The sequence below is a fragment of the Haliotis rubra genome, unplaced genomic scaffold, assembly GCF_003918875.1.
Source record: "Haliotis rubra isolate DU_JTF1 unplaced genomic scaffold, ASM391887v1 Scf547, whole genome shotgun sequence".
Taxonomy (NCBI): domain Eukaryota; kingdom Metazoa; phylum Mollusca; class Gastropoda; order Lepetellida; family Haliotidae; genus Haliotis; species Haliotis rubra.
In genome coordinates, this window is record NW_025767243.1 from 248,116 (window position 1) to 270,409 (window position 22,294).

At 39.9% G+C, this 22,294-nt stretch overlaps 1 protein-coding gene across 1 annotated transcript; it reads left to right on the forward strand.

The window, feature by feature from the left end:
* Positions 1-168: 168 nt before the first annotated feature.
* On the forward strand, positions 169-22,294 carry LOC124253636 (gamma-aminobutyric acid type B receptor subunit 1-like). The gene is made up of 18 exons (XM_046687440.1): positions 169-728; positions 1,357-1,491; positions 1,700-1,870; positions 2,318-2,419; positions 5,021-5,086; positions 5,837-6,028; positions 6,904-7,043; positions 11,484-11,589; positions 12,111-12,174; positions 12,644-12,721; positions 13,431-13,581; positions 13,797-13,929; positions 14,643-14,750; positions 17,050-17,254; positions 17,699-17,826; positions 19,610-19,738; positions 20,230-20,370; positions 20,871-22,294. Exons 1-18 carry the CDS (start codon positions 504-506, stop codon positions 21,174-21,176), a joined length of 2,580 nt encoding a protein of 859 aa, XP_046543396.1. The 5' UTR covers positions 169-503; the 3' UTR covers positions 21,177-22,294.

Genomic DNA, 22,294 nt, shown 5'->3' on the forward strand with positions numbered 1-22,294 from the left:
AGAAAATATTTACACCTCAAAATATATAGTAAATAACCACGTTGTCTCAACGCAAAAGTACATATTTTTCTTTAGGATATTTTCGGGTTATTTACTACATTTTGCAAATCCATGCAAATCACATTCTTAGTTTTGAAACTTCAACCACAAAATCAATGACGTAGAACACAGGCGGTGGATAATTTGACAGATAATTTCCCTTCGAAAAATCGATATTGAGTTCTGGTTTAACATAATGAATGCTGGGGATTTAGCCAATGGAAGCAAATACCAGTGCATATCGATCAGTAACGCGAGCATATCGAAATGTAGGGTATTATAGGTCATGAACAGTTTAATAAACATCGCAGCGGTGACTGGTCGAGGACACCTGCCGAGCTGGAAAGGATTGAATCAACAACTGAGCAAATCACGGTCAAAATCGGCAACAACTACCTGTTCCAATCTACTTGTGGTAGTCGAGTCCCAAGAATATCTTCTTACGTTCTAAAATTTGTCTGAAAATGGAATTTAGAAGTATTTTGGTGCTGACTATTTTACTCTCTCTGCAAATATGTGAGAGCATGAAAAATAAAACTCTCACCATTGGGGCCATTTTCCCGATGTCAGGAAGCTGGGCCGGAGGGAAAGCTTGTCTTCCAGCTGTTGAGATGGCACAGGAAGATGTAAATGCAAGACTTGACATTCTACCCGAATACAAATTGGACATGAAATACAATGACAGCAAGGTAAAATTTAATACCGAGTATCTATGACATTTATATGTTATCTTTCATGGGGACGACATCAAAGATTTATTGATAACACTTTAGTTTATGATGTTTAGATTATTTTGTCACGCATAATATGTTCTCGTCATAAATTTTATGCAAATTGATCTCAACATGCTCATATTTCTAGTAGTATATACCATACCTTCATGTGCCGTTGCAAATCTGACGTGCCTTGACTGATCACATGAATCCATGATTGGGGACTGCCTATGTGGTCAAGTGGATGGATCTACTCAGAGTAGATGTTGATGGTTTGATTTCTAGCTAACTCATATCAACAGACCTTAGAACCTGATACATTGTGATTCCAACAATTTCCATGGTATATCATACTCTTATTGTCTACATTTATGAAATTATTAGTACATAGGATGTTCATGTACATTAGTTTTATTACGAATTATGCATTTCAGTCATGGGTAATACTGCTTCATATATCATTCTAACAATTAATGTTTAGTCTCATTCTGAATATTCTGATAGATCGACTGATGTCTGTGTAACTATCTGAATGAAATATGAAGATTTCTGAAACTATGTTGAACAGTTTGTAAAGTTTGTATGTCTTTTATGATGGTTACAGTGTATGGGTGGCCTTGGCACAAAGGTTCTCTATCAGCTCTTGTATGAACCACCAACAAAGATCCTCGTCCTCACGGGCTGCAGCATAGTCTCCACCTTCGTGGCACAGGCAGCAAAAATGTGGAACCTGGTTGTGGTGAGACGTCCAGCTGTGTTGTAATGCATAACATGCTTTGGTTACTGTTTTTATCATGTCAGTGAAAGAACAATGTTTTTTAGTCCTCTAGAAATTCCAAGCTGAAAAGTTACAAAAAGCAGAACTTACAAAGACTTGCCTATTTCAATATATGTCAAATTTATATATTAAAAATATCTTGTGAAAATGATGATGGTTTTCTCCTCAGCTTGGCTATGGCTCCAGTTCCCCAGCACTTTCCAATCGAGAGAGGTTCCCAACTTTCTTCCGCACCCATCCATCAGCCACTCTACATAATCCAACGAGGGTGAAAGTTTTTCAGAAGTTTGGCTGGACTCGCATAGCCACAATACAACAAACGGAAGAGGTCTTTTCTTCAGTAGGTTTTCTCTGCCTCCTTGTTTGTTTTGTTGGGTTCTGAAGCTATTTTCATAACATGAAATATATTCATCAGAATATACCATATACTGTTATGTGTATTTCCGTTTTCATGTTTTTGTCAGCGGAAACTTGTTGTATAAAGTTGTAAATATGTTTCTTTTTAAATCAAATGGAGGTGTGAGTGCTTCCAACTGTTGTTGACATAGTTGAAGAAAGAACAGTATACATCAGGAATCACCAGAGCATGATCAAAGATAATTATATACTTATCATTTGTATTCATTCTTCCAATTTTCCAGTTTGTTAACAGTAACAACTAGTCCCAGGAATGTAAATCATTCCTCTATGGCAGTGAGATCAGAGATGTTCTTTGACAGTGACGTAATTTTAGCCAATGGTCTGCAAAGCAGTGAATTGAAATCTGAGGCATTTTCTTTGCTTTCAGACAGTCAAAGATTTGGAGGCGAGAGTGAAAGCTGCAGGCATCAGCATTGACGTCCGACAGAGTTTCCTCACAGACCCCACCAATGCTGTCAGGACACTTAAGGTTGGTACAGATTGTCTTAGTCTGACTTCACCAAAACACTGCACACAAATGTGGCCTGGCTGTGAGATTAAACATAAAAGTAGTGAACAGGAAACATCACACAATGTGATGTTGTGGAGATTGTTTTAGATTAAAATGGAATGTCTCTCTGAGGCAGGGGAGATAACTGCCTATGAAATGCAAGTTATAGTCCGTTTGGCTCAAAAGCGGACCGATGAATTGCAATCTAACTAGAAAACTAATAAACATAAAATACTCAATGAAACACTGATCATAATCAAACTGTCAGACCAACTCTGTGAGGTTTTTGCAGAATTTATGTCCTAAAAATTAAAAAGTTGTTTAACAAACTATCATTAAAATATTGACACAGTTCACTATTTGTTACGAGGGAGGAGTGCAGAGAAAATGACAGCCAGGTGTGCAAGAAAGGATGGAGACGGCACAGCATAGGTTAATGAATCAATAACTTGGTCAGCACTTGTGCACGTGCTTCTCTAACACCTGGCTGAATAAGACAGTAATATGCAGGGACCGAGCTTTTACTTTGAGCCAACTGTTTATCAAGTTCAACATAACAGTATTTGAATGTAACTTGTTTCAAACAAAATGGCAGCTTCCAGTCAAGATGATCTGACTGATATTAATAATGAAATCGGTCTTGCCTCAAATTACTTTATTACGTTGATTAAAGGCATGAAAAGATTTACAAACTAGCAGATATACATTTTGTTATGCAATATTTATTGGATTCAGTTGTCAGCCACACCACATCTCTGAAATTCGGCTGTCCAGTTTGGCAAGACTGGAAACTGAACTCTTATAGTCAGTTATCTCCCTTGCCTGAGGGAAAAATGACAATAAATGACAAAACATACATACCACACACATGTGATATAATTACCATTACGAACACACAAGTTATAAATACTTATTTCGGTGAAATAACTCTGGCTGTCATTCAGATCATTCTTAACAAGCTTCAGACATGAAGCATGAAAACTCACAGCACAGAATCAGTTATGCTGCAACAAGTATTTGATATTTCAGCGAGCCAACTTGTACTGACTTTCACAAGACATTGACTTGTTAATCACATAGTCTCTTTAACATGTTAAGCAAGTGATCATAAATCTTTAATCAAATTAGAAGTAAATTCTCAACATTACCTCAATCCCCATCTGTACATTATTGTTCCATTAGGAAGTAATTTCTGAACAATTTAAACTCCAGTCTATACATCTGTGAACAGAGGAGTAAATTCTTAACATTCTTAAAGGTCACATGCAACCAAAAAATCAAACATAATTAAAACACAATTATCACTTCTTCATGACATATAATATGCATTGCTGATTATGAAAAAACGAATAAACAAAATTATAAGCGTATAATCGCTAATCAAAAGTGCAATATTTTGTACTTGGGTTTACCTCCCTCGAAACGAAGCAGCCGGGATACCGAACCCAGTCAGAGCGGATGGGTGTGCACTCAAGTGTAACGGCTGGTTCATTAGCAGATGCCGCCTTCACGGCTAATTGTGTGTGTATATATAGAAAGTTGGGTTTTGTAAATACATGCTCATTTTTTGTGTATAACATTTTGCAATCAACAGACATCATAACATGTCATGTGCTCAAGTATCACACCTGCCTGTCTGTGTAATTACATAATGTGACAGAGACCGAACTCGGGCCATAAATCAATGCGTTTTGTTTATGGTGTATAGCCTGATTGGTGTTAAGTTCAAATTGCATGTAGTCAGTGATCGCAGTTGTGTATTGAATATTGTCATTAGCAGACAGGCAGGCAGACACACAGGTGTCAATAAGACATTGAGTTTTGTCTGTGACAGCGACATATCTATATCACAGTTAGAAATTGTGTCAACTCTAAATAATGACATTGCTTTTAAGTATCGAACTGAGAAAGTGACTCGGTAAGAAGAACGTGTGGTGAAATAGACAAATGAAATTATATAAACAGTTTATTTACTGTCATAACATATAAAAGCTCGCGCCTGTGAGATATCAACAAAATATTATGAAAAAACTCACACCAAAGCCTTCACCGAGTATTCACCAGACAGCCCACTTCCAAGTTGCGCGAACCTATTTCACTGCGCACGTGCTATGAGCGCAGCCCAGCTGTTGAAACCCGTATTCCCCAGAAAAGTCTGGGGAAAATTAGTGAAACGTTTGAACTCCGATTTCGCGCTTTTTTTTTCATCGCGTTATTTTTCAACTTTGTAAGTTGAATTAGCATTTTTGACGCTTTGTTTCGGTAAGTCCATACCGAAAGGTATCAGAATCTGCAAAGTTGTGTTTTACGTTGCATGTGACCTTTAAACATTCTCCTTTGTACATCATTATTCAGACGAGCAGTACATTCTTCACATTCCAATATTCTTTTCTATATGGTTATCAATGCATGTTAACAAGTTGCTCAATTCAGAAAACACAATGTTAACATTAGGGGTTTACAAACTTTAACTTTGTACACATCTAAGCATGATACATGAGGTGTCGGTGGTAAATTCAGCCTCATCCTTGTCTTCAAGAACCAAACTATAGAACTTACAATCACTTGTTCGTTTTCCAGCGTGGAGATGCTCGGATCATCGTCGGTGTGTTTTATGAAGACATGGCCAGGAGGGTGTTTTGCCAGGTGAGGATGAAGTGACTCACCTTTCGTGTGTTCTCTCTCCAGGGTTGGGGAAGCCTAATGGTTAATGCATCAACTCATCATGCCGAAGACCCGGGTTCGATCCCCCACATGGGTACAATGAAGCCCATTTCAGGTGGACCGTGATGTTCCTGGAATATTGCTAACTCACTCTCTCTCCAGGTTGGCCCAAGTTATCAAGTCTTAGTTAGCCCACATACTGATCCTTGGTCTCACTGAAAGGTTTCACTCAGTGTGTGAAGATCAAGGTTTGCATTGGTCTTCAGCAACCCTTGTTTTCTCGTACGAGGTGACTAACAGGATTGGGTGGTTAGGTTCACTGACATGGTTGATGCTCCTGGTATTAACCACTGGATTTCTGGCCCTAACTCCACTATTTACAAACCACCAGCATACAGTTAGAATATTGCTGAGTGAACCTTAAACTATAAACTAAAATAAGAAAGTAAAAGTTTCACCAAAGTAGCCCATGTCCATGTATTATACGTTATCCTTTTTTTCTGAGCAAATGTGGTAAGAAATTATATTTGCTCATTATTTTGAACGCATCGAGACTGATTTGCTGCAGGGGTGCAATGTGTAAAGCCCATCTCTTGTGATAATTCTTTTATGTTGATCTGGTTTAAACCAAATACACTCACTCTTACAATCCTATGACAGCCAGTCATATGACTGAAATAATTATAAGGAGAAAAACCTGACTCCCTCACTCACTCACTCTGCCTGTGCTAGGTGTACAAGGAGGGCCTGTACGGCAAGAAGTATGTGTGGTTCATCATCGGCTGGTACCCCGACAACTGGTACAAGCAGGCAGATCCCAGCATCAACTGTACAGTGGAGCAGCTAGAGGAGGCCTTGGAGGGACATTTCACCACTGAAGCCGTCATCCTCCACCAGGAGCCCACCATCACTGAAGTCGGACTGGTAATGTCCAAACTTTTCTTCAGTTCCTCACCTCTACTTCACTTTTATAAACAACTGTAAAAAGCTCACTTTAACTAACTTTAACTAAGTTTAACTAACTTTAACTGCATAACACTAACTACTTTATGGATAGCAACATATAGAGTTGAGTAAAGATAATAAAATCGGCAATCACTCTGTCATCAGTTGTCAGGAAATTGTTATGTAGTAGCTCTGAATCACCTCTCAAATTTGCAACCGCCTCCTTGGTGTAGTGGTTAGAGTGTCCGCCCGGAGAGCGGAAGGTCGTGGGTTCGATCCCTGACCACGTCATACCAAAAGACGTTAAAATATGGTACTTGTTGGTCCCTGCCTGGCGCTCATCATTAATGGGTACAACAAGGACTGGTCGGCTTGGAGTCAGTATAATGTGTCTGCGTGGGGTATTCATGCTTCACTGCGGCATGGTATCTCAGTGAGCTAGCACTATAAAACCAGCTTCAGTCTTGGCTAGTACAAGCAGCCGCACATACACATACACACGCATGCACGTCGTCATATAGCGAAATATTCTCAAGCACAACGATAAACCCAATTTCACCTCACGTCACCTCAAATTTGCAGTTTTTCATGACAATGTTTATTAAAAAAAAGCAAGATTTATGGATGTCAGCTTCTTTATTGTGAATAACACAACATTTCGGAATGAATGCTTGCTCCTTCATCAGTATTTATTATTTTTATTATGTGAAGTTTACATCCACAATTCAAACAGCTTGGCTTTACTACAATATTACCACAAAAATACCACCTATTTGACTTTTATTGGAACCAAACTGACTTTCTCCTATATCTGTTCTTGTCAAGTGAAAGGGTGTGTCATACATATTTTTCAGACGGCAAAAAATTTCACGGAAAGACTGAATAAACGACTAAATGTAACAGATACAAGCCAGGTCACTGGTTACCCAGAAGCCCCTCTGGCTTATGATGCTGTCTGGGCAATGGCTTTCGCCCTGAACAAAACAGCAGCTAGGTATGTAAATACGATTGTTGTCCGTAGTTTCTGTCACTTCATCTCTTCTGTGTTTCCAGAAGATAAGATGCAGGATGAAATCTTGTTGGTTATCATTGTTATCCTACTGCAGGGCTAGATTATCTAAAGTTGAGCTTCTGCTGGTATTCTGAGGCAGGTAGTACTGTGGGTAACGTACCAGGTTAACTGTGGCGTCTGCTTGTTACGTCTGCTAGATTGGATGTCCAGATGAGAGACGTGGTTGGCTGTTATTGAACCCTGACAACCTGGGAAACTGCTCATATTAACCAGTTACTTAGATTTATAATTTACAAGCCACCATGTTACCAATGGATTATTTCTAACTTCAGGATTGAAGAATGTTTACTTTGATGTCTAAGTTCTCTCTGGCTTGTCATCTGTCAATCATCAATCCTGTTTAGCCAATAGTTTACTTCATTCTTGTTTACTGCTAACAGTTTACGTCACATTTGTTTACTGCTAACAGTTCACGTCACATCTGTTTACTGCTAACAGTTTATATGACCCTTGTTTACTGCAAACAGTTTATGCCACACTCGTTTACTTGTTTACTAATAGTTTACGTCAACCTTGTTTACTGCCAATAGTTTACTGCTCACAGTTTTCATACTTCTAAGAGTTTATGTCTAACCCATCCTCGATAATCTCCAGGGTATACGTTACGATCACTCTCCACTATATCCTGGATGCATCCACGGCTTGGCCTGATGATTTTATTACCTCCCTTTGCTGGCTTTTTATCCAATCAGGTGTCTATGCTGGGAAGTTGAGCAAACCAATCAGAACTCACTTTTGCTTCTTAAATTATCTAACCGTTTAACCCCCTGGATGCCACAGGGACATATATGTCCTTCCCTTTCAACCCTCAATTTCAAGTCCAATAAAAATCAAAATATCCCACGCACACAAATACACTTCACAGTTTCGAATTCTGCGGGACATTTCCTGTTTCTTGATACCATCCAATATTATTTTAGACAAAGCTCAAGTGCTGAAAATGACCTTTCAAAATAGGCTTCATCGAAAATGTCGCCATTTTTGACACAGTACGAAATCGCGATTCACAGCGTTATTTGCTGTATGTTTTGAAATGTGAAAATCGGATAATTACTGGGAGTATTGAATTTCAAAAATAACATACTCATGATCACTGATATCAGTTTTACATGAAATCGCTAATTATAATTCTGAAACGTTGCCGATGAATGTAGAATCGGTTGGGATGTTTTCGAAAATGCACTTACACTAACGCCATAGAGCCCGCCATATTGGATAGTGTTTACAAAATCACGCGTTCGCTGAAGGCCGGTGTTGAGGCGCCTATTACATCAATTATATTTCATATTCAGCTTCAAAAATGCATCACTGAATTCCCATACATTTTAGAAACAAATTGCAACTGGTCTTCGTCACCAATACCAACTGTCCACATAAAATGAGACTTAAAACATATTGGGTGTGAAAACGATCGCTGTGCTCGAAAGACTGCGCTGGTTCGAAATGTAAACAAAGACAAATTCGATTTTACACTGGCGTAGCATTTTCTGAAATTTTTCAACATTCATCCGTCTATTCATTGCTTGCAATGGCTCAATACCTTTGTAATATGCATGGAAAGAGTATCGTAGTAAGAAATAGGAAATTATCAATAGATACAATGCAATGATTTGATAATTCATAAGAAATTGTCAAAGTTTCCGTGCAGCGTGGACGCCATGACTGACGCAAAATCCATAGAAACGACAACTGTAATTATCAGCATTTCTGGCTTCTTCTTACTTCACGGTGAAAACGATAAATACATATAACAATACACAGATAGTCAGAATCATTCTGATTACTTACATGTCACATTTATGTACAAACGATCCCTGAATCAATTGAAGGATCCTCGCAAAATCCTGTGTATCCTTGACAGCAAAGCCGCCATTTTGTAAGAAATAGGTCAACGATGGTGATGTCATACGTCAACATTGTTGTACATATTAGGCAATTTCTTTGAGGTGAAGGTCGGTTGAACAAGGGTAAACACAATCGCCCAATCCTTCCGATTACACTGTCAGTATTATGATGTATATTTTGCGGATAGTTCAGATACTTTTTTTATGAAACTGACCTCAGTATCTACATTTAGCCTTGTCCAATATCATATCATACGTGCATATAGGATTTACGGTGTTTTATTCTTTGAAAGTTTTTGATTGTTTGAATCATATTTACATAAGAAATTGACACATTTAGTGCAGTAGACCATATTCTAAACCTTTACACAAGTGTTAGAAGATCAAACGTAGCCATAACTGCAATTACTTTAGTTCCTATGATGTACAATATTCAATGCATTTGAACTAATATTGCAATGAGCAGGTTAATGAACGGCGATTTGATTAAACCTTATATGTAAAACTGATAATATTTAATGAAAATGATTTATGTATGTTATGAAATGTATATGCACACACATTTAAAGGAATTGTCTTGTTCATTACACTTTTTGTGTCGCTTTTATAGAGAAACAATGATGTATATTGATTGGCCAGGTGCTGGCGTTTGTCGGAAACGCTTTTATGATTCACTATCATTGTTTTCGATAATATAATCAATTCATATTCGATTTAAAAATATTGTGATGACAGGATATCAAACTCTAACTATATTTATACGAAAATTGTTTAAAAATATATATACCATGTCATGCCTTCATTAATTTGGACAAATCTTACATCCATATTCTAATATTTAGTACGTACTAGTTCCATATATAAAAAGCTATCTTTTTGCATCTTCCATTGCATACTTATGAAGAGAAATAGCTACATAGTCATAAATAAAGAAAATTCTTATCCTAAACAAAATATTCGGGTGTTGTGAAATGTTATTTTTCATTTCAGTTAAATTGATGCCAAACAGGGTGCTGCGTGTTGCTCATGATAAGATACACAGTCAAACTGTCTAATTGTTGATATATTCAGGACACTATTTAAATGGAAAAACCAGTCATTTTATGTTTTGTTTAAAGAGTGTTAATTCTGACAAAGAAGCCGAGTCCTTTCACACAGTAAATGGAAATTAGGTGCGATATATACTAATCAGCATACCAATGTCGTCCTTTTCCGACGTCGCAAAATGCATAAAACAAGCAATGACGTCAACTAAAATGTTGTATTATTTTCAGCAATTTCATTACATTTCAAGATATGGCTAGTATTCTGGTAATAACGATGCACAATTAGTCAAAATACATCTACACAAACAGGAGAATATGGGAATCTAAGAACTAACTTATATATCGGATAGGGCCATTCAAATCGCTATTACGTGCTTTCACATGTAGTTCGTTGTCATCTTTTCTTATAAACTGTGAAACTACCAAAGCGTATCTGCTCACATTGGGGAACTTTGAATTGGAATAGTTTGGTTCACCGTGAACAAAAAAAACCGAAAATATAGCGTCCGTATCCACAACAAATTCTCTCCAAGTGATCTGAGTTACATTGACCAAGTGTTAAGCATAACGGAGTTATGCCCCCTTATCTTTATACGTGTATGGCCTCTCTGTCGTTGTCTGACGTCATAGAAGAAAATCCATTTTTGACATTTATTGCGAGTCATTTTTAATGTTGAGCGTATAATGTTATGCATAAGCACATAAATCCAATTCACATACACTTATGTCGTTCAGATATCAGGCTGTATTTTCTTCGCTCACTCTTCCGGAAAGATGCCAAAATAAAAATCGAGTACAGTGCTTTTATCGGTGCGCGATAAAAGGCGGAGAAATTTCCTGTTTTTTAACGCATAACAAAAATTTGGACAACATTTAGCAAGGTCTATTTCTCAAACCGCAGAGGTTGTTGCACTTATATTTATACCAACGGATAGGAAATTTAATATTCTACATTTCTGTGTAATTTTATAGCCGTACGTAGATCCAGCACCACGCGAGCGCAATTCTCGCACAACGTTCACTTTTCAAAGCATATGAAAATGTGCGCCTGAAAAAAAACTCGGCAGCCAGGGGGTTAAACTCAGCAACACAATTGATGCAGAGGTACTCTGAAAGAGGTAGATGGAGTTCTTTCATATATTTTATTAAAGTTTCAGATCTGTCAATTTTTCTGTATGATTTCCAAAAAAATCTGAGTGGCACTGCGAACAAACCTTCGCGACTGCGACTGCTATCTTTGTTGACACTGGCAAGCTCAGATGTAACGGCGGCTTAGCTGATTGGCTACTGTGAGAATGCGGAGCCAGCAAAGGGAGGTAATATAATTATTGGGCCAAGCCGTGGATGCATCCAGGGTATAGTTGAGAGTGATCGTAACGTATACCCTGGAGATTATCGAGGATGATGTCCCCCTGGTTATTAGTGGTTCACCCTTGTTTAATGCTAACAGTGAACCATGTTGTATTTGTCAGGCTGGCAGAGAAGGGCATGAAGCTCGAGGACTTTGACTACTACAACAAGAAGATCACTAACGAGATATACTCTGCCATGAATACTACCAAGTTCCTTGGAGTGTCGGTCAGTACGAACTGTGCCCAAAATTTCACTTGATTGGAACCAGAAAATGAATAATACAGATATACACAATACACAACCCCTAAGTAAATCACATATACATGTACTTCCATATATGCATATATGTCATACATCCCTCCCATATCAGTGTGTCACAGATGACACATCATGCATGTATCACACATTACACACAATATTACACATAACGTACAAATCATGTCATGATATATACACAGATGACACATTGTATCGCATATATACATGCATGACACATCATAACGTCCACACACACACAATAACACACACACACACACACACACACACACACACACACACACACACACACACACACACACACACACACCACACATCACGTGTCACGCATTACAAACTGCAAATGACATATACGTCGATATAATATGTCATACATACCTCACATATCTGTGTATCACAAATAACACATATCACACACATATATCACACGTCACACAAACTGCCCACTGCATGTGTGTGTATTGTTTCAGGGCAATGTGGCCTTCTCTTCTCAAGGTGACAGAATAGCCTGGACCCAGATAGAGCAGATGATCAGTGAGTCAAATTGATTTCTTTCATAGTCCACAGGCCAAACGCAATGTACAGAAACAACATTATTGTGCAAAGCAAATCCGATAAATGTATGTGAAGATTCCAGTTTAGGATTGGTCTTCAGCAACCCATGCTTGTTATAGGAAGGTTGTTGTGGTCAGGATCTCTGTGTGTGTTGATACACATCCGCATGTCACAGTTCCACGCATACATCATCATAATGTCAGCCACTGACTTGATTACTTACCGACCATCGTCTCTGAGCTGGAATATTGCTGAGTGAAACATTAACCCAACAAACAAAACTTACTTGATAACTGCTTGTGACAGATGAATAGATACAGTGTGTTTCTAATGTGGAATCATTTCCACGTAGTTCTTACTTAATTACTTACTTACTTTAATTACACATTTCATGATTAATTCAGCCAAAGTGATATTATATGCTGTAAAAGAATATGTAATATTTCAGATGGGACATACTACAAGCTGGGCTACTATGATTCTATGGCTGATAATTTGACATGGTTTGACAAGGAGAAATGGATAGGTAAAGACTGATGGTTAACAGAAGAGAAATTGTTCTTGTGCACTAACTTCTCAAGCACACTCATGACATGTATTTAATACTGGATTTAAACTTTTCCATTGGGCGGTGGGGTAGCCTAGTGGGTAAAGCGTTCGCTCGTCATGCCGAAGGCCCGGGTTCGATTCCCCACATGGGTAAAATGTGTGAAGCCCATTTCTGGTGTCCCCTGCCGTGATATTGCTGGAGTACTCCTAAAAGCGGCGTAAATTCAAACTCACTCACTCACTCACTTTTCCATTGTTTCCAAAGTGCAGTAAAGTAGTATAAACGCCTGTCAGTTTTATAAGTTTATCATTAGCATGGTTCATGGATCTAACACTACCGGTAGATGATATACATGGCACTGACTATCTTAGGGACCGTTCATAATTTATGGCTGGAGGGGGTGATGATGATTTTCATGTAGAAGCATGTACAATGTGAATGACCCCACCCCCTTAAAATTCATGTACAAAATAAGTGAACCCCCCTGCATGTCATGTACAAAATCAATGACCCCCCTCCCTTCCTATAATTTAGCATAATTCTAAACATATTTTTATGTACAAAATTGCTGACACCCCTAGCTCCCCAGAACAAAATTGGTGCCCCCCTTAAAATCATCATCTTCCCCACCCCAAGCCATAAATTATGAACGGTCCCTTATATCATGACCTATCTTGAATTCAAGGTGGAAAGTCACCACCCGACCGGACAAAGGTCATTGACCATCTGCGTGTTGTGTCAAAGATGTTGTACTTTGCGATGTGTGCCCTTGCTGCTGTTGGCATCATCGTTGGGAGCGTCTGTCTCGCCTTCAACTACACCAACAGGCACAGAAGGTAAAAGGCTTCTTCTTCAGTATTTGTTCCCAAGTAATGTGTTGCTATTGAAGTAATTGTCCAGTCATAATGCTTCCTGTTTCTACATGAAACCTGAGGAAAGTTCTTGCAAAATGAGAATGTCAAATAAGGGAGATAATTCAGTAGTTATTTAGTGTGTAGACCACTAAAAAATATAAGTCAACTCTATGCTTTGAGTGTTTGTTGTATTGCAGGTGTGTAGCACTGTCCCAGCCCAGCATCAACAGTCTCACTGTCATCGGCTGCATGCTCTGTCTCTTCTGTATCTTCCTCCTGGGGCTTGATGGGAAGTTTGTATCGCCACAGAGATATCCTGTCATTTGCCAGGTGAGATTTTGTAGCCAGATCTAGGTCTCATTCCATCAAGTGGTAACTGTAAGACAACCCTGTCTCACATTCCCATATTTACAATTGTCATGGTGCTGTGAGCCGAGTTTCCACTACACACCAGCCTCTAACTGTGATCGAACCATGAAGGTCCAGGTTAGAATGAGCCTTCAGTAACCCATGCTTGTCGTAAGAGGCCACTAACGGGATCGGGTGGTCAGGCTCGCTGACTTGGTTGACACATGTCATCGGTTCCCAATTGCGCAGATTGATGCTCATGCTGTTGACCACTGGATTGTCTGGTCCAGACTCAATTATTTACAGACTGCTGCCATATAGCTTGAATATTGCTGAGTGCGGCGTAAAACTAACCTCACTCACTCACAAACTGTGATCATTAAAATCATTACGACAAGTAATGATGTCTCCCTTTACGTAATCAAGACTTCCCTGCAAATGTACCCTTTGTATGACTGTAGAATTTGGAATACAGTTACACATTGACTTGCCAATGTCAAGCACTCACAGAAAAGAAAAGAAATGGCTTGCATATAATTGATAGATTCCAGGCGACAATAATAGAAAATGTGTTGCTTTGTTTTGAAATGAATATACATCTGGGCATTTTATACTGTATGTAGGAAATATATTTAAATGTCTATCAGGAAATGTATGTATGAATGTAGAGATCTGATGATGTTGCTGTTGTGTAGGTGGAGGCATGGCTGTTGTCGGTGGGGTTCACGCTGGGATATGGCAGCATGTTCTCGAAAATCTGGACAGTGCATCAGCTGACAACATCACGCAAGAAGGATCGAAAAGTGAGACATTCTTTCTGAGCTAAAATTAAGTATAGAAGTGAGTGAGTTTTAGCAAGAAACATAATGAGGGGGAATCTGGGATTTGAACCCACAAGAAGCAGGTTTCATAAGCAAAGATTACTGGGATATATGTTTTGCCTGACTGACAAGGGGACCTGATATTTGGACCATATATTGACATTTAAGCAACAAAAGAGGTCCTCCTAACAGTCATTACTAAATTGTCATGATAGAATGCAGTTAGACGTACTGTGTTTTGAAATAAGAGTTATTATAACAGATACATACTAAATCTAAATTTAACATACAACAAGCTGTATGAGTTGGGTTGCATACAGATTTATACTGCCTTAAAATTAAATACTAGATCCTCGGCAAGAGGCTTTAATTGTTAAAGTTAGAGTAAGTACATCCTGTAAAGAAATGGGAGCTGTACATTGACATATGTTATATTTGGGATTACACTTTCTTAGTAAAGTACAGATTCTAGTACTTTTTGGGTTGAGTCCCATCCGGGATTCGAACTCACACCCTCAGAGTCAGGCACCTAATCGCCAGCACACAAAGTCAGACGCCTAGACCGCTCAGCCACCGCGGCTTCCACAAAAATGGAAGTCGGACAACTGGTAGTCTAGACTGCAGACTTTGTGTACCCCTCTGATAAGTGTTAATTGGCACGGCTACCACGGCCTAAAGTTATGAAATACACAATGTCATTTTAGAAAGTGGTTAAATGTAACATATGTTATATTTGGGATTACACTTTCTTAGTAAAGTACAGATTCTAGTACTTTTTGGGGTTGAGTCCCATTCGGGAATCAAACCAAGCACTCTCAGAGTCAGGCACCTAATCTCCAGCACACACAGTCAGAGCTGTACAAAATGGAAGTCGGACAACTAGTAGTCTAGACTGCGGACTTTGTGTACAAAGTAAAGAGCTGGGAGCTGTACATGGTATATATCTGATTACAGTCAGTAAAGAGCTGGGAGCTGTACCTTGTATATATCTGGTTACAGTCAGTAAAGAGCTGGGAGCTGTACCTTGTATATATCTGGTTACAGTCAGTAAAGAGCTGGGAGCTGAGCTGTAGTTAAAGAGCTTGTATATATCTGGTTACAGTCAGTAAAGAGCTGGGAGCTGTACCTTGTATATATCTGGTTACAGTCAGTAAAGAGCTGGGAGCTGTACATTGTATATATCTGGTTACAGTCAGTAAAGAGCTGGGAGCTGTACCTTGTATATATCTGGTTACAGTCAGTAAAGAGCTGGGAGCTGTACCTTGTATATATCTGGTTACAGTCAGTAAAGAGCTGGGAGCTGTACATTGTATATATCTGGTTACAGTCAGTAAAGAGCTGGGAGCTGTACCTTGTATATATCTGGTTACAGTCAGTAAAGAGCTGGGAGCTGTACCTTGTATATATCTGGTTACAGTCAGTAAAGAGCTGGGAGCTGTACCTTGTATATATCTGGTTACAGTCAGTAAAGAGCTGGGAGCTGTACCTTGTATATATCTGGTTACAGTCAGTAAAGAGCTGGGAGCTGTACCTTGTATATATCTGGTTACAGTCAGTAAAGAGCTGGGAGCTGTACCTTGTATATATCTGGTTACAGTCAGTAAAGAGCTGGGAGCTGTACAGTAAGAGCTTGTATATATCTGGTTACAGTCAGTAAAGAGCTGGGAGCTGTACCTTGTATATATCTGGTTACAGTCAGTAAAGAGCTGGGAGCTGTACCTTGTATATATCTGGTTACAGTCAGTAAAGAGCTGGGAGCTGTACCTTGTATATATCTGGTTACAGTCAGTAAAGAGCTGGGAGCTGTACCTTGTATATATCTGGTTACAGTCAGTAAAGAGCTGGGAGCTGTACCTTGTATATATCTGGTTACAGTCAGTAAAGAGCTGGGAGCTGTACCTTGTATATATCTGGTTACAGTCAGTAAAGAGCTGGGAGCTGTACCTTGTATATATCTGGTTACAGTCAGTAAAGAGCTGGGAGCTGTACCTTGTATATATCTGGTTACAGTCAGTAAAGAGCTGGGAGCTGTACCTTGTATATATCTGGTTACAGTCAGTAAAGAGCTGGGAGCTGTACCTTGTATATACATCTGGTTACAGTCAGTAAAGAGCTGGGAGCTGTACCTTGTATATATCTGGTTACAGTCAGTAAAGAGCTGGGAGCTGTACCTTGTATATATCTGGTTACAGTCAGTAAAGAGCTGGGAGCTGTACCTTGTATATATCTGGTTACAGTCAGTAAAGAGCTGGGAGCTGTACCTGTATATATCTGGTTACAGTCAGTAAAGAGCTGGGAGCTGTACATCGTGGTGACCATCCTGCTCCTGCTGGACATCAGTGTGCTGGTGGCATGGCAGATCCTTGACCCCCTGCAGAGGAAGCTGGATCTCTTCAGCCTAGAGGCACCAACCGACACCGAGGAGGACATCCAACTCCGCCCAATGCTAGAACACTGCAACTCCGACAACCTCACTGTGTGGCTGGGTATGTAACCATGGCAACTCTGACTACCTCATTGTATTGCTTGGCATGTAACTATTAGTATATATATAACATCTGGATCAACCTTACAGTGTGTGGCTGGGTATGTTACCATAGCAACTATGCCACCCTTTCTGTGTCACTGCATATGTAACAACTCTGACAAGCACACTCTGTATCTGTGTATGTAACCATGGCAACTTGGACACCCTTACTGGCTATATATGTAACCCTGGCAACTCTGATGTTGAAAGAAAGTTGAGGGGAGGCAAAACTTTACAGTATTTGGCTCTTATATATCTCATGCTCTGGATCAAATAGTTCTAAAATGTATACAAATGTATATAAAATGTATGTTTTGAAAAGAAATCTGAAGACATCGGTGTTCCTAGCACAATGTCAGTGTGAACTGGTCCAGCTGAGCAGTGTACCCTCTGTCTGTTCCAGGTGTGTTGTTCGGCTACAAGGGGATCCTGCTTATATTTGGTATCTTCCTGGCGTACGAGACACGCAGTGTCAAGCTGAAACAGGTCAACGACTCCCGCTTCGTCAGCATGGCTATCTATAATGTTGTTGTAAGTGTGAGCCAGTGGATAACAGGAGGATTCATACCTGTCTTAATGTGTATTTTAATCATAATAATTCAAGAATTTCATCTAATGGGATCGGGTGGTCAGACTCGCTGACTTGGTTGACACATGTCATCGGTTCCCAATTGCGCAGATCGATGCTCATGCTGTTGATCACTGAATTGTCTGGTCCAGATTTGATTGTTTACAGACCGCTGCCATATAGCTGGAATATTGCTGAGTGCGGCATAAAACTAAACTCACTCACTCAAGAATTTCATTCCAGAACAAAATGCTGCATTTATCTTCTTTGGTAGATAATTATTCTTTGAATAGTATTAGAATTCATCTGTTTTCACTCACCTTCAAATCCACTCACTTTCCAAATCACTCACAGACACCTAAACATATGGTTCCTCTCCACACACCAAAACACTTAATACTCAATCAGCGACCCTCTAACACTCACTCACCCTACATGTAGCGTGCTATCTAATCCTCCTCCCCGCCTTAACACTGACACTTTCATCACCCATGACACACTGATATGCCTTAGGAGCCAGCTGCTTCCTCTTGCCTCACACATGCATATTGTCGTGAAGATCCGGGCTAGAACTGATCTTCAGTAAGCCATGCTTGTCTCCCCGTGAAGATCCGGGCTAGAACTGATCTTCAGTAACCCATGCTTGTCTCCCCGTGAAGATCCGGGTTAGAACTGATCTTCAGTAACCCATGCTTGTCTCCCCGTGAAGATCCGGGCTAGAACTGATCTTCAGTAACCCATACTTGTCTCCCCGTGAAGATCCGGGTTAGAACTGATCTTCAGTAACCCATGCTTGTCTCCCCGTGAAGATCTGGGTTAGAACTGATCTTCAGTAACCCATACTTGTCTCCCCGTGAAGATCTGGGTTAGAACTGATCTTCAGTAACCCATGCTTGTCTCCCCGTGAAGATCCGGGTTAGAACTGATCTTCAGTAACCCATGCTTGTCTCCCCGTGAAGATCCGGGTTAGAACTGATCTTCAGTAACCCATACTTGTCTCCCCCGTGAAGATCCGGTTAGAACTGATCTTCAGTAACCCATGCTTGTCTCCCCGTGAAGATCCGGGTTAGAACTGATCTTCAGTAACCCATGCTTGTCTCCCCGTGAAGATCTGGGTTAGAACTGATCTTCAGTAACCCATGCTTGTCTCCCCGTGAAGATCTGGGTTAGAACTGATCTTCAGTTACCCATGCTTGTCTCCCCGTGAAGATCCGGGTTAGAACTGATCTTCAGTAACCCATGCTTGTCTCCCCGTGAAGATCTGGGTTAGAACTGATCTTCAGTAACCCATGCTTGTCTCCCCGTGAAGATCTGGGTTAGAACTGATCTTCAGTAACCCATGCTTGTCTCCCCGTGAAGATCTGGGTTAGAACTGATCTTCAGTAACCCATACTTGTCATAAGAGGTGACTAATCGGGTGGTCAGGCTCACTGACTTTGTTGACAAATGTCATCATATTCTAATTTCGTTGATCGATGCTCATGCTATTCATCACTGGATTGTCTAGTCCAGGCTTGACTATTTACGGACCGCCACCATATAGCTGGAATATTGCCAAAGCAGCATAACACTAACTCACTCACTCCCCACACAGGCAATTCTACTGTCTCCTCCCAACACACCACTCATCCTTCCCCTCCCTAGTGCTACCTAATCCTGACCCTGCACCCAAACACACATTCACCCCCTCACTAGGGTACTACCTACTTCTGGTCCCCGCCCACTGTATATGTGTTTATGTGTCAGGTTCTCTGCGTCATCACTGCACCAATCAGCCTCATCATCGGCAATCAGGAAAACGCCACATTTGCATTTGTGGCGCTGGCCATTGTCTTGTGCAGCTTCCTCTCCATGGGCCTCATCTTCGCACCCAAGGTAAGCTGTACTGCCATTGCCAACAAGTTATAAATGCAGAAACCTAGAAACATTTGGGAATATTGCAAGAGAAGGCATTCACGAACCTGAAGGAGTAAGCATATACTCCGAAACATAGTGGTCCTTAGTATAAAGAAGTTAGATCCATAAATTTATTTCTCTCGTGTATCATTTCTCAAAGCCATGCAAAGCCAAGTATTTGTTTGGTACTTACAGACAACCTGCTTGCATTTGGAACTGGTAATTTATTTTAGGGTGGGTCAGAGAGTACAAAGGGAGGATAATCACAAAATATGACTGTCTATGAATGAGGGACATAAACAAAGTACTGGCACACACTTTTGAAGGGGTGTGTGAAACAATTGAACGTATTCATAATTAATGTATATGTTGAAATGAATTATAAGGTAGCATGGTTTCAGGCATTCAAATAGTCCTACCTTTGCCTGGAGTTTGTTCTGATCTTAATTACTCCTATAACATGACTGTAGATGATTGAGATTGTCCGCAACCCACAACGTAATGGACAGGAAGTGAGATCCCTGACTGACTCGCTGGTGAGCCGTGAGGAGGAAGAGAGACACCAGCGTCTCTTGGCGGAGAATGAACAACTCAAGAAACAGATTGCAGAGGTAAACACAAACTTGAATACCTATATATAAGACATAAAGGACTAGTGTGTGAGTAGTTTTATGCCACTTTTAGCAATATTCCAGCAATATCACGGCAGGGGACACCAGAAATGGGCATCACATATTGTACCCATGTGGGGAATCGAACCCGGATCTTCGGCGTGACGAGCGGGCACTTTAACCACTAGGCTACCCATCATCCTGATCATGTGTAAATGTCAATATTATTTGACCTTTATCTTAAAGTGGCATTGTGTTCTGTTGTCAGGAGACCACCGTCAGTCAAGGCTAAAGTGTGTAGTGCCCTGTGTAGCACGGAGACATTGTGGCTGTGGCCGCCCACATAAAGGACTAGTCTATATCATATTTCACTAACGTTCCCCAAACATTGTATTTGAAACCATTGAACTGTGACATGTATTTATGTGCCCCCCACCCTACTCTCCCTTTCAATGTGTCATTTTTTCATGACCTCCTTCATTTCGTACATGATTTTATAGATGGAAGACAGAGTCCGTGAGCTGAACAACCGACTGCAAGAGAAAACACAACAGCGAGAGCAACTCACACAAGGTCAAAGCCAGGTCACTGGTCGTATCACTGTGGATACGGGGGAGGTAGAGGTTGAAGCTAACGATATCGGGGCAGGAGATCGTGAGGTGGGAGAGTCATCACATCTACTTGGGAAGTCATTTGCGGAGGATGGGAACATCACTGTGGATCCAAACTCTGATTCAGGACTTGCTAGTGGCTCGTTTGCCAAAAGCTCAAAAACATCTGCATCAGATTCAGAACCTTTCTGTTGAAGGGGAGAGATCAGGTTATGTCAAACCAAAGCCAAGGTCTTTGTTTTTCTCATTGTTCTTCCCAATTTGTTCAGTTTGTGTCACAGAAGTAGATGCTGTTATGGTGTTTTCACTGAACTGATGACCTAGCTACATCACAATAGAATTCCCTATGTGATATGTCAGCCATTGTTGATGGTGTACAGACATCTTGCCTGAGGACTTATGGGTAATAGATCCTGTGACACTAAATAATAGCACAATAATGTAGGCCTTTCATTTTTTAAGTGATGATAGGTTTCTTTAGTGTTGAAGTGATGTCAATATTTCTATACTCTACTTCAGAGTTCCATGCGATCAACATAGTTCCTATGCCACAGACCAACTCATGTGACAGCTTGTCAGATGTTACTCAAACCATTCAACAAGTTACAGGTTAATCTTCAATTTCATTACTTAATTCTGCATACTTTGTAAACAAATGTTACAAAATGTTCATTGACATAATGTAAACATGAAACACTGTCCATTTTGATATTTGTAATTTGTTTACAAAGACTTTACGGTTGACATGCATTCACTAGACATTTGAATCCTTAGATAGCTAAACATAATGTCACTTTGATGTGTAAAGATACATTATAATATTCAAGGCCACAATTTAGTATAATATTTCAGATTTTGCAAAATAATTTATAAATTACACTGACAGACTTCCAATAGATCATGATACTCTGATTTCAATGTAAGCACATTTGTGTACAAACCAGAGAATTGTCCAGTAACATGATACACTAATGGCAGTGCTGTAATGCTGAGTCATCAGATTTCTATACTGCTACGTTTTGCTCTGTCTTCCGAACCATGTTCTCCATACACCTTCCTATGTTTCATCAGCCAATATTCAGCCAGTCATTTATTATCAAATATCTCCTGTATGTTTTTGTTGAAGTCATTCATCTGCCAATGGTTTTGTTGAAGTCATTCATCTGCCAGCAGTCAAGCAGTCATTCATCCACAAATATCAACTGTATGGCTTTGTTGAAGCCATTCACCTGCCAATATTCAACCAGTCATTCATCCACAAATATCAACTGTATGGCTTTGTTGAAGTCATTCACCTGCCAATATTTCATGTA